Source organism: Gigantopelta aegis, chromosome 2, assembly GCF_016097555.1.
Source record: "Gigantopelta aegis isolate Gae_Host chromosome 2, Gae_host_genome, whole genome shotgun sequence".
NCBI classification, from domain to species: domain Eukaryota; kingdom Metazoa; phylum Mollusca; class Gastropoda; order Neomphalida; family Peltospiridae; genus Gigantopelta; species Gigantopelta aegis.
In genome coordinates this window covers 15,610,954-15,623,939 of record NC_054700.1, presented here as the reverse complement: position 1 = coordinate 15,623,939, position 12,986 = coordinate 15,610,954, and the positions used below count along the sequence as shown (strand labels likewise).

The 12,986-nt window shown below is 37.5% G+C and overlaps 1 protein-coding gene across 8 annotated transcripts in view; it reads left to right on the top strand.

Annotated features, from left to right (window-relative positions):
- The window catches only part of LOC121381958 (unconventional myosin-IXAa-like), a 178,119-nt gene that overhangs the window by 62,755 nt on the left and 102,378 nt on the right, over positions 1-12,986 (top strand). For all 8 annotated transcript variants that reach the window (XM_041511421.1, XM_041511404.1, XM_041511412.1 and 5 more), the window contains exons 4-5: positions 47-109; positions 12,784-12,883. In XM_041511421.1, the coding sequence (XP_041367355.1) occupies positions 47-109; positions 12,784-12,883 (163 nt within the window). The remainder of the gene's footprint in view (positions 1-46; positions 110-12,783; positions 12,884-12,986) is intronic.

Genomic DNA, 12,986 nt, shown 5'->3' with positions numbered 1-12,986 from the left:
CATGTTACATTGTTAATTATTTGTGTTCTTTTTTTTTCTTTTTCAGTGCTATTGTTGAAAAATATCTCTTAGAAAAATCACGAATAGTATCACAAGCCAAAAATGAAAGGTAAGTAAAGTCATCCCTAAGATATGTACAGGGAACATTTTGTTTTTAGTCAGTTGAAAATTTATTAGCATCTACTGTTTAATGTTTTAAAATTGTTTATCATATAACATTTAGTGAAATGTCTTAAAATATCAGTGAAATAAAAGTGTTATCAGTCACTCAGTGACGATAACACATTTTAGAGTAATGTAAGAAAGAAAGCTGGAACTGTTTTATAGCTGGCATTTTAAAAATAAAAGTAAATTGCCAAAAGTTATATAATAAATAGAAAATTTGATGTTTTTGGTCAAATATGATTTATATCATTGAGTGAAGTTTGCAATCATATCACACTTGTCGTGCAAGCGTGACTCATGAGATATGATTACAAACTTCATGAGATGAGATATAAATCATATTTGACAAAAAACATCAAATATCCTCTATGTAGCGACATCTTCAAATTGCGTTGCAAATCGCGATACGATACTGAACAAAATATTCCCTGATGTAAACATTTAACTCTGTCTAAACTGGATACAAGCTAGATGGACTTGTCAATGTTTGTTTTGGTCAAAACCACATATACTGATATAGGCACTGAATCTGTTGATTTTTGTCTGTCATAACTTTGTTTACCATAAAATTACACATAACATACACCTCTTGCTTACATCATCCATGTTCGCAATTTCAATGTGTTTTGGGTTGGTCTAGTCTTTATAGTAACTCTAAATGTATTTTATATAAAAACAGAAAAGGTATGCACCTGTGAAACTAAGGTCATTGTAATATAACACATGTACGTATATATAAACATTAATAGGTTAATGACATAGGTTATCTGTTTTTTCCTGTGAAAGTAAGAATAGGGAATTCCCCATTCATTCTGAACAAGATAAAGTCAGTAACTTATTTTATTTTTATTACCCATATGGATAAAAAAATATCTTGTTACATATCAAAGTGATACGTCCCACTAGAATGCCAAGTGGGACGTAACACTTTTGACATCACATGATGACATCATCGATTGTCACACTACAAACTTACAGGAAATGTGAACCAAATGAGTTGAGTGATATAAATTAAGATCAATAATGGGTAACACATAGGATATTAAACTTGCTACCATTTTGTATCCAGTTTATGTCCATCATAAAATAACTTCTATCGTCAAACACTAAATCTTGGGACAACTGAAAATTATTTCACCCGGGACATAAACATTATATGAAATGGAAGCTCGTTTAATAACCTATAAATGTGTTGTTATTTTTCTACAACTCGTTAAGAGCAGTGGGGAAATCATCTTTATTCCTAACTTTCAATATACTCAATTTAAATAAGTAAGCTGTTTGCAGCATGACATACAACATCCATGACTTCATTCTTGTAATATAATATTATGTTATATTTGTCACCTTGAAAAATACATATATCTTAAAGTCATAAATATGTAATTTTTATTATATTTACCATAACACAAAACTTAAATAAATTGAAATTAACAGTGTAAAGAATATGCAATTGAAAATCTTTTCAAAGTAATGCCAAACGAATCACATGATAAGTATTATGCTGGTGGTAATGTGGTTTAAATGCTTGGTCACTAGAATCGATTGATACAAAACAGTGGTTACAGGATAAATATATTGGAATCTTTGCTTTTAAAAAAAAGACATATTTTATTTAACGATGCACTCAACACATTTTATTTACGGTTATATGACATCAGACATATGGTTAAGGACCACTCAGATATTCAGAGAGGAAACCCGCTGTCACCACTTCATGGGCTACTCTTTCCGATTAGCAGAAAGGGATCTTTTATATGCACCATCCCATAGACAGGGTAGTACATACCATGGCCTTTGATATACCAGTCGTGGTGCACTGGCTGGAACAAGAAATAGCCCAATGGGTCCACCGACGGGGACCGATCCCACACTGACAGTGCATAGAGCGAATACTGTACCACTGGGCTACGTCCCGCCCCCTTTGCTTTTAAAGATGTTTCAGTATTATGACATTAGACATAATTATTTGTATCACATTAGACATAATTATTTGTACCACATTAGACATAATTATTTGTATCACATTAGACATAATTATTTGTACCACATTAGACATAATTATTTGTACCACATTAGACATAATTATTTGTATCACATTAGACATAATTATTTGTATAGGAATAATTGCTTTGGAAAGTTTATTTTACAACATGGAATTATTAACACATGACACATACACAATATATGTAATGGTGTGTAATGGTGGTGTACAAATAATTGCTTCTGAAGTGCCTTGAAAGGAAGTGAAATGAAAACGGACTCTGAACTTGTGTAAGAAGCTCTAAGAATATGAATTAACCCAGTTAATCACACAACTCTTGTATACAGTGGAACCTGGTAAAATGGACACCATGTATGGCAAGCATTTTACTACAGTTATAAAGAACTAACTTTTATAGGAAAATTTACCCATAATGCATTAACCAACCCATAAATGATTGAATATCAGGTGTTCATGTTTTATTGTTTTAAAGTATCTTGTGTATGTTTTACTGTGCGAATATATTTAATAAATTAATTATGCACACAAATGATTGAATATTAGGTACATGTATGCCTGTTCACTTGTTTGAAAGTGCTCAGTATGCTTGTTTTAATATGTGAGTATTAAGATGCACAAATAACTAAATATTAAGGAAGGAAATGTTTTATTTAACGATGCACTCAACACATTTTATTTACGATTATATGGCATCGGACATATGGTTAAGGACCACACAGATATTGAGGGAGAAAATCCGCTGTCACCACTTCATGGGCTACTTTTTTCGACTAGCAGCAAAGGATCTTTTATATGCACCATCCCACAGACAGGATAGCACACACAATGGCCTTTGATATACCAGTCGTTGTGCACTGGCTGGAGCGAGAAATAGCCCAATGGGCCCACTGACGGAGATCGATCTCAAACTGACCACGCATCAAGCGATGCTTTACTACTGGACTACGACTCGCCCCCAGATATTAAGTGTTCGTGTTAAAGTACATGTATTTGAACATTCCTGATACATGTATATACATGTGTGTATAATGAAACCCATCTAAACCGGATCATGTTGGGGACCTAATATTTATCCGGTTTAGACAGGATCCGGTGTTTAAAGGGTCACTTTTAGAATACAGAGTTATTTCCTTTTTTTTATGGTATCGAATTAGTACCGGTAAATGTAAACGAACAAGTCTGAGAATTGCCGAATAAATGTGACTGTCGGACTAATGATAATGTCGCTATATCCCAAGTTTGTTATGTATCTTTCTTATTTATGAACTGATATTAAAACACAAATAAAAACAACAACAATTTCAATGTTTTACCACAATTAAGGTTGCAAAATGACAGATAATTCCACATGCCTACGTTTAGTCTGTGGTGACTGAGACATATTTTTTCTTTCTAAGCAAAATTCAGTGTGCATATTTCTCGTTTCTGTTTGTATTTTGTGTATAATATACAAATTGTCACATAATTTATAGTCCATCCCATCCACAAACAAAAATATTTTTTGTAAATAATTTCAATTTGGTTTGACGTAAAAAGAAAACATGTTTTGGAAATAACAAAAGTATACAAATTTTGTGTGCAATTTAGAAAACAATCAGCTCAGAAATAAATAACTTCTAGTAAATTTCATAGTATGAAAAAAAAGGTGTTACCAGTGGGACGGACAATAGCTGTTTCTATCATTTTACTCTCAGTATGTCAGTATTTCATTATCGTAGCACAGTGACCAAAATTCAAAGGTGGAAACCCAAATGTGTAAACATCTGACATTTGTCTGAAGATAAAAAGAATTTTCACTGCACCAGACAGTCCAATTGAAAACAGTCAAGCATTATATAATTAATTTCCCTGTCTGTTAAGTTGGTCTGAGACCACAGAAATCGACTCGTGATGTAACACTGGATGCTGCACAGCATAAATTCCGGTTAGCATTAGTTTCTGGAAGTCATGTTTTCATTAAGTTGACTTTTCATTCTTTTACACTATGCTGGTTTGTTCAGGTTAATTAATTAATTACGGATTTTACATTTCTGAAACAAAAAATCAATCTGGTTTCTGAAATGGACAGTTTCTGGTTTTATCAGGTTTTTAATACATGGTTTAAATAAGAACAAATTCGGGACCATGAAATTGTGTCGGTTTTGACAGGATTTTAGTATGTTCAGGTTCCGTTTATACAAGTTTCACAGTATATGATTTGATGTGTGACTAAACAAATGACTGAATATTAGGTGTTCCTGTTAATGCATGTGAACATACCTAATTTATGTGTTTTAATGTGTGACTATTACAATAAACAAATGACTGAATATTAGGTATCTTAGGGTCATGTTTACATGTATTACAATAAACAAATGACTGAATATTAGGTATCCTAGAGTCATGTTTACACGTTTTAATGTGTGACTGTTACAATAAACAAATGACTAAATATTAGGTATCTTAGTGTCGTGTTTCACTGTGTGACTATTACTGAATTAAGACACACAAATGATTGAATATTAGGTTTCCTGGTTTTGATCGTATTGATGGATGTTTGATGACCTGTGATGTGTGTGGGTGGTACACACAGGTGTGTGTCAGTGTTTGCTGTAATCTAAACCATTGGTCTGACATTCCTGGCTCACAGCACCACACCTCCATTTGTCATGGCATTACTGTTTGCTTGTTTATATTTATTTCTGTGCTTTTATCCAATTAAAGGGGCGAGACGTAGCCCAGTGGTAAAGCGCTCACTTGATGCACGGTCGGTTTGGGATCGATCCCTGTCAGTGGGCCCATTGCGCTATTTCTCGCTCCAGCCAGTGCACCACGACTGATATAACAAAGGTTGTGGTATGTGCTATCCTGTCTATGGGGTGGTGCATATAAAAGATCCCTTGCTGTTAATCGAAAAGAGTAGCCCATGAAGTGGCGACAGCGGGTTTCCTCCCACAATATCTGTGTGGTCCATAACCATATATCTGACGCCATATAACCATAAATAAAATGTGTTGAGTGCGTCATTAAATAAACCATTTCCTTTCCTTTCCTTTATCCAATTAAGGTTAATGCAAGCTGTCCTGGGCACACACCTCAGCTATTTGGGCTGTCTGTCCAGGACAGTGAGTTAGTGGTTAGTGAGAGAGAAGTCAGTTTAATGGCCTTAAACCTACATGCACCCATTGAGTCATTAAAACTCACTCTGGGTGGGAGCCGGTACCAGGATGCGAACCCATTACCTACATCTTGAATTGAGGCGTCCCTTAATTAGAGGCCAGGGGCCTAATTCACAAAGGTCTCTTAGGCTCTGCTAGACAACAAAGCATCCTCTTTGCAAGTCTTTTAGCATTGCACTGCGATATCGCAGAGTTGCAAGAGTTTAGTGAATTAGGTCCCAGGTCTTGGAATGAAGCAAAATGAAATAGAGGTCTTCCTTGAATAGATGTCTACCTTACATAAATTCCTGTTTCTGCTATTCTAGCCTTGTTGATCAATTTAATGACCATGTTCTACTTGTCACTGCTGTTGCTGTAACTGCATTGGGAAGGAAGAAGGAAATGTTTTATTTAACGACGCACTCAGCACATTTTATTGATGGTTATATGGTGTCAGACATATGGTTAAGGACCACACAGATATTGAGAGAGGAAACCCGCTGTCGCCACTTCATGGGCTACTACTCGATTAGCAGCAAGGGATCTTTTATATGCACCATCCCACAGACAGGATAGTACATACCACAGCCTTTGTTACGCCAGTTGTCGAGCACTGGCTGGAACTAGAAATAGCCTAATGGGTCCACCGACGGGGATTGATCCTAGACCAACCGCACATCAAGCGAACGCTTTTACCACTGGGCTATGTCCCACCCCCTGCATTGCATTTCCTCCCCATCTTTACCTCTCTCTTCTTACACTCAGTATCTCTCCCTCTCTCTCTCTTCTTACACTCAGTCTCTCTCCCTCTCTCTCTTCTTATACTCAGTCTCTCTCCCTCTCTCTCTCCTTACACTCAGTCTCCCTCCTTACACTCAGTCTCTCTCCTTACACTCAGTCTCTCTCCCTCTCTCTCTCTCTCGCCTTACACTCAGTCTCTCTTCTTACACTCAGTCTCTCTCCCTCTCTCTCTCACCTTACACTCAGTCTCTCCCCCTCTCTCTTCTTACACTCAGTCTCTCTCCCTCTCTCTCTCCTTACACTCAGTCTCTCTCCCTCTCTCTCTTCTTACACTCAGTCTCTCTCCCTTTCTCTCTCCTTACACTCGGTCTCTCTCCCTCTCTCTCTCCTTACACTCAGTCTCTCTCCCTCTCTCTCTCCTTACACTCAGTCTCTCTCCTTACACTCAGTCTCTCTCCCTCTCTCTCTCTCTCCTTACACTCAGTCTCTCCTTACACTCAGTCTCTCTCCCTCTCTCTCTCCTTACACTCAGTCTCTCTCCCTCTCTCTCCTTACACTCAGTCTCTCTCTCCCTCTCTCTCTTTCTCTCTCTCCCTCTCTCTCTTTCCTTACACTCAGTCTCTCTCCCTCTCTCTCTCCTTACACTCAGTCTCTCTCCTTACACTCAGTCTCTCTTCTTACACTCAGTCTCTCTCCCTCTCTCTCTCCTTACACTCAGTCTCTCTCCTTACACTCAGTCTCTCTCCTTACACTCAGTCTCTCTCATTACACTCAGTCTTTCTCCCTCTCTCTCCTTACACTCAGTCTCTCTCCCTCTCTCTCTTTCCTTACACTCAGTCTCTCTCCCTCTCTCTTCTTACACTCAGTCTCTCTCCCTCTCTCCTTACACTCAGTCTCTCTCCCTCTCTCTCCTTACACTCAGTCTCTCTCCCTCTCTCTCTTTCCTTACACTCAGTCTCTCTCCCCCTCTCGCCTTACACTCAGTCTCTCTCCCTCTCTAGCCTTACACTCAGTCTCTCTCCTTACACTCAGTCTCTCTTCTTACACTCAGTCTCTCTCCCTCTAGCTCAGTCGGTTGAGTGCTAGCTTGAGGTACTTGCATTGCAGGATCAAACCACCTCGGTGGATCCATTCAATTCATTGTTTTTTTTCTTGTTCCAATCAGTGCACCACAACTGGTCAGAGACCATGGTATGTGCTTTCCTGTCTGTGGGAAGTGCATATAAAAGATCCCTTGCTACATTAGAAAAAATGTAGCGGGTTTCCTCTGATGACTACCTGTCAGAATTACAAAATGTTTTACATCCAATAGCTGATGATTAAATAATCAATGTGCTCTCTCTCTCTCTTTCTCTCTCTCTCTCTCTCTCTCTCTCTCTCTCTCTCTCTCTCTTCTCTCTCTCTCTCTCTTCTCTCTCTCTCTCTCTCTCTCTCTCTCTCTCTCTCTCTCTCTCTCTCTCTCTCTCTCTCTCTCTCTCTCTCTCTCTCTCTCTCTCTCTCTCTCACTTTCTCTCTACTTCCCTCTCTGAAAATAACTACCTGTATCAAAATATTATACTAAAGCCCACTAAAGAACCTCCACAAAATTCATTTATTTTTGTGAGTTCTATAATGTGAGTCAACACATGCTTTCAAGATGAATAAGATGAGTTTTGTAGTGTTTTATTATATAACATGTTGAAAAACATCTTAGCTGTTGGCTGGCTTCATATATAGGTAAATCTGTTTCAAGTACTGGTGTTTTTTTCTCACCAGATAATTGTTAAACACACCTGTCAATGCAGGTCACACGGACACATTGCCTGGAGTCTTCTAATAACTCTAATTATTCCAGTCTTCTTCCTGTATATACACACTTAATTAAAAGCTACAGTCTCCTGTATATATTTTAAACGTTATTTAACCACAAAAAATAGACTGAATCTTCACATTACGGTAAATTTCTTACTGTCACATGCCATTCTTTAATATCCTTTGGCATATTCCATAATTAGGTCACATCAAAATGTGTTATTCTTGATTTTGACCCTAGAAAGTAGGTCAATATTCCACTTTTTAAATGGAAAGAAAGAATTTTTTTAACTCAGCACATTTTATTTATGGTTATATGGTGTCAAACATATGGTTAAGGACCACACAGATAATGAGAGAGGAAACCTGCTGTTGCCACTTCATGGGCTGCTCTTTTCAATTAGCAGCAAGGGATCTTTTATATGCACCATCCCACAGACAGGGTAGTACATACCACGGCCTTTGATATACCAGTCGTGATGCACTGGCTAGAACGAGAAATGGCCCAAATGGGCCCACCGACGGGGATCGATCCCAGACCGACCACGCATCAAGCAAGCACTGTACCACTGGGCTATGTTCCACCCTCTTTCTTAAAGGTGATATTTCAGAGTTACATAATAGAGACTTCCTGTCATAATTATTTGTTAATTTTTTCTTTGAAATATTAAGCATTTTATACTCAGGGCTAGCTTTGCCACTCGCCAAATTCACCTGTTGTGAATTTTAAGAACAATTGTGTTGTTAAACATTCATTCATTCATTGAAGTAGACCTGCCTCGGTGGTGTCGTGGTAGGCCATCGGTCTACAGGCTGGTAGATACTGGGTTCGGATCCCAGTCGAGGCATGGGATTTTTAATCCAGATACCGACTCCAAACCCTGAGAGAGTGCTCCACAAGGCTCAATGGGTAGGTGTAAACCACTTGCACCGACCAGTGATTCATAACTGGTTCAACAAAGGCCATGGTTTGTGCTATCCTGCCTGTGGGAAGCGCAAATAAAAGATCCCTTGCTGCTAATCGGAAGAGTAGCCCATGTAGTGGCGACAGCGGGTTTCCTCTCAAAATCTGTGTGGTCCTTAAAGCCGCACACCCAGTTCCATCCAGCGAAAATAAATTATAATTTGGTTAATCTACAAACCTGTAACACACTTAGATCACGTTTTTATCAAATGGAGTGAAAAAGCAGGTTTTATATCGATAAATACCATGGGAATCCCCATGTCCCAATTGCTTGAAGTAATTTTGAAAGTTTGTATTTTGATGTCACCGGTAGATGTCGCTCGAAGCACAACAATGCCTACGTCACGACAAATTTCACAGACTTGGGGTGCATTCTTTTCACCTCTCCTGGACATGTTCCAACTGTTCTGTCCTGGTTGTATCCCCTCTCCAGATATCGTAGGATTTAGCAAAATTATTGGTTTTAACGTTTTGTATTGAGATACTTACTTGTCTGAACTTTATTATTACTGAGAATGTTCACGAACTGTGAAGAAAAATCTCACAAATGAACAACAACAAATCGGATGTTGATTGCGCGAACCGTGCACGAGAAAACAAACCAGACCAAAATGATAACGGTCACGTGGTATACCAACATCTGTGACATTGAAATGGAAATATCCCGTCTAAAAATAGATTAGACCTTGTCTGCTCAACGGTTTTTTCTCAAACGTGTGTCCGTTATTCAGAAATACGAAAAATACATTTTGTGGTATTACAAACACCAGGATTACCAGGATTACCAAAAAATACTTCAGGTGAATGGAAATGTATATTCTAAATAATAAATTGTAAGTAAAGTGCAATTTTATTTGTGAAAAAAATGGGTTTAATAGCGAAAAACAACGCCGTAATGGTTAACAACTAGCCGTAACTAGGGTGTGTCCCTTTAACCATATGTCTGACGCCATATAACCGTAAAATAATGTGTTGGGTGCGTTGTTAAATAAAACATTTCTTTCTTTCTTTCATTGAAGAAGATTTGGCAAAATTTCTTTTCATTTTACAAAATAAAAACTAATGTGTTCAATGATTGACATTTTGTTTGAAAATAGCTGTAAGTTTTGCATTTGTGAGATAATCTGGCAATGTTTTCTGTTTACCCAGAGCTAGCCCTGTTGTACTTTCAACTGTATACCCATAAAAGTGACAGCTAAATAATTTAATTTACTAATAGAAAAATATTTTATTGCAAAATATATGGTTGTCGACTGGCGTAGTTGGGAATGTTCTGTTGAGGTAAATGCTTGAAAATGTTATCCTAGGAAGTCGTTGGCAACAAATTTGCTGAATCTGTGCATCTCATCTGTTTCTGACCCTCTCCAGTCAACTTGTCAGGTTTTGTGGATTTGCCAATTTCATAAGATTTATTTTGATGTAATAAAGGGTTTTTTGTTGTTGACAATACCATTAGAGCACATTGATTTATTAATCATTGGCTATTGGATGTCAAACATTCGCTAATTGCGACATATAGTCTCAGAGAGGAAACCCGCTACATTTTTCCATTAGTAGCAAGAGATCTTTTTGGATAGCACATACCACGGCTTTTGGTATACCAGTTGTGGTGCACTGGCTGGAACAAGAAATAGCCCAGTGTGCACACCGACAGGGATCGATCCCAAACCGTTCATGCATCACGTCAGCGCTTTACCACTGGGCTACGTCCTGCCCCTTTTGATGTAATAAGACTACATTTAGTTACACTGAAGGGATCTGTTTACACAGCATATAATAACAGTTCATTATAGTGGAGTTATTTATGCAAAGATAATTAAATCTCTTAAATTGTATGTGACCCCCAATTGCAGGTAGATTAGATGTGAGGTGCCACACCTTTTATTGCTGTACTTCCTGTGTGTGTTGATACACTGCTTATATCAGTTTTATTAGTAAACGTTAACATTATCGGCAATAGGAATTGATTTGGTCTACTAGAACCTTAACACACCAGACGACAGAAGGTTGCTGCTCCATGGCAGCTCTCCCCATCGGGTTGCATAGTACCAAACATAGGATAAATTAATTTGTAGTTATTTTATATATACATTACAAATAAGTAAACATCCAATAGCTGATGATTAATACATCAGTCAATGTGTCCTTGTGGTATCGTTACGCAAAGCAAACTTTACAAATTAAGTGTAAAAATAACAAAATATGGTACTAATTCAAAATGTGATATAGCGGCCTTAAAGTCACTGGCCCTAGTTTTTTTTAGCTACTTTTTCTTTTCTTATGTTTTTGATAAAATGCAATTTTGAGGTATCACAAACTACTAAGATGACCAGATTTGCCACAAAATTAATAGGTTTAAAAGAGAAGTTGTGAGTAATGTCTGATTTCATGGTGGCCAAAAATATTTCACAATTGGGATCAGCGCCTTGCAGCAGTGTATGTTGTGAATGTCATGTTTTATGCTATGAGGCATGGGGGGGGGGGGGGGGAATGTGTAAGTAAAATAAAATATAAAAATACCTTTTATTAATTATGTGAAGCCTATGATTATTTGCTAGTGATGTTAAATGAAGCGTGACTACATATTCAAGCACAGATTATCAGATTATTAGTGCTACATGCATCATGGTTTGTTTCTTATCTACGGCATTGTGAATTAGAATGAACTAATCAGTCTGCGATCGATTCCTGTCAGTGGCAGTGACACATTCAGCGTGAGACTCACACATTGGAACATGTGTACATGATTTTCTTGTGCATTTTAAACATTATAGCAAAAAAAATTAAAATTATACAAATATATTTTTTGTTGTTCATTCAATCTCGATGACCAACAAACAAGCCTGCGACTGCCGGCCGGCCTGGTAAGCATCGTAAGGCATTAAAATCATATAATAGGTGTCCATGTTGTTTATTGGTCAGAATCTCTAAACCTTGACCAATTGTCAGCGTGCTTATTTCCTGCACTGGTTTATTCGGATTCACGATCTCGGACTCCGACCAGACAAAATCTCACTCCTTGCGAAAGTTCCAACTTGAGAGCTCTGCAATGGCCCATTGGGCTATTTCTCGTTCCAGCCAATGCACCATGCATGTGCTATCCCGTCTGTGGGATGGTGCATATAAAAGATCCCTTGCTACTATTGAAAAAATGTATTGTGTTTCCTCTCTAAGATTATATGTCAAATTTACCAAATGTCTGACATCTAATAACCGATGATTAGTAAGTCAGTGTGCTCTAGTGGTGTCATTAAACAAAACAAACTTTTCTCTTTTTTCCTCCCGCTGTATTACTATATGTCAAAATTACCGAATGTCTAACATCCAATAGCTGATGATTAATAAATCAGTGTGCTCTAGTAGTGTTGTTAAACAAACCAAACTTTAAACTGTTTTATTTTGTTGAGGGAACAAACGTCTTGCTAGGGCTGAAAACTAAGGGGTAGTTCCTTAATTTTGTCATTTTGGGATTTTTGTTTCGCATAATATGTAGTACTAGACCAAATAACTTCCGGCTGGGTCAAAGTTCAAAGTGCATCAAACTTTTGATACAGAAGTGAACACCACAAATCCTGTGATTGGTGATAAATGTGAGGGTGTTGGTTGTGAAAAAAATAGTTTCATCTGGGCAAAAAATAATTGCAATTTTATTTCATCTAGTAACACTGTGTCAAGTAGCCTTGTGCTTGAAACATGTATGGGATACCTGATAAAAAAAGGTACCGTACTCAAATTCTGTGCGGAACTAGGGTAGTCATAGACGCTACCCGTTATCTCAGAAATGAGCAGCTTGACCTCCAATTTATTCTGATTCACTTTAAGGGTGAGGGGTGGTAGTATTTATATCCGTGGTGTATCGATTGATACACTGCAGGTAGGAGTTTTAGCCACATATGTTACTATTTGTCGTCTATAAGATTTGATTTGGTAGTATACACCCAACAACTCTAATATGCAACTCTAACTTAACCTTGTTTCAGAAACTACCACGTTTTTTACTACCTGCTGGCGGGCTCCGATGCTGCTCAGAAAGAAAGTTTACATCTCGGGAAAGCCGAGGATTATCAATATCTCTGCCAGGTAAGATTATAAGTTAAAAATTATTCAGTTTTCTCAAAGATATATACATGTGTGCCTGAGTGCAAATATTACTGTAAACCAGATTAATAGTGCAACATGTTTT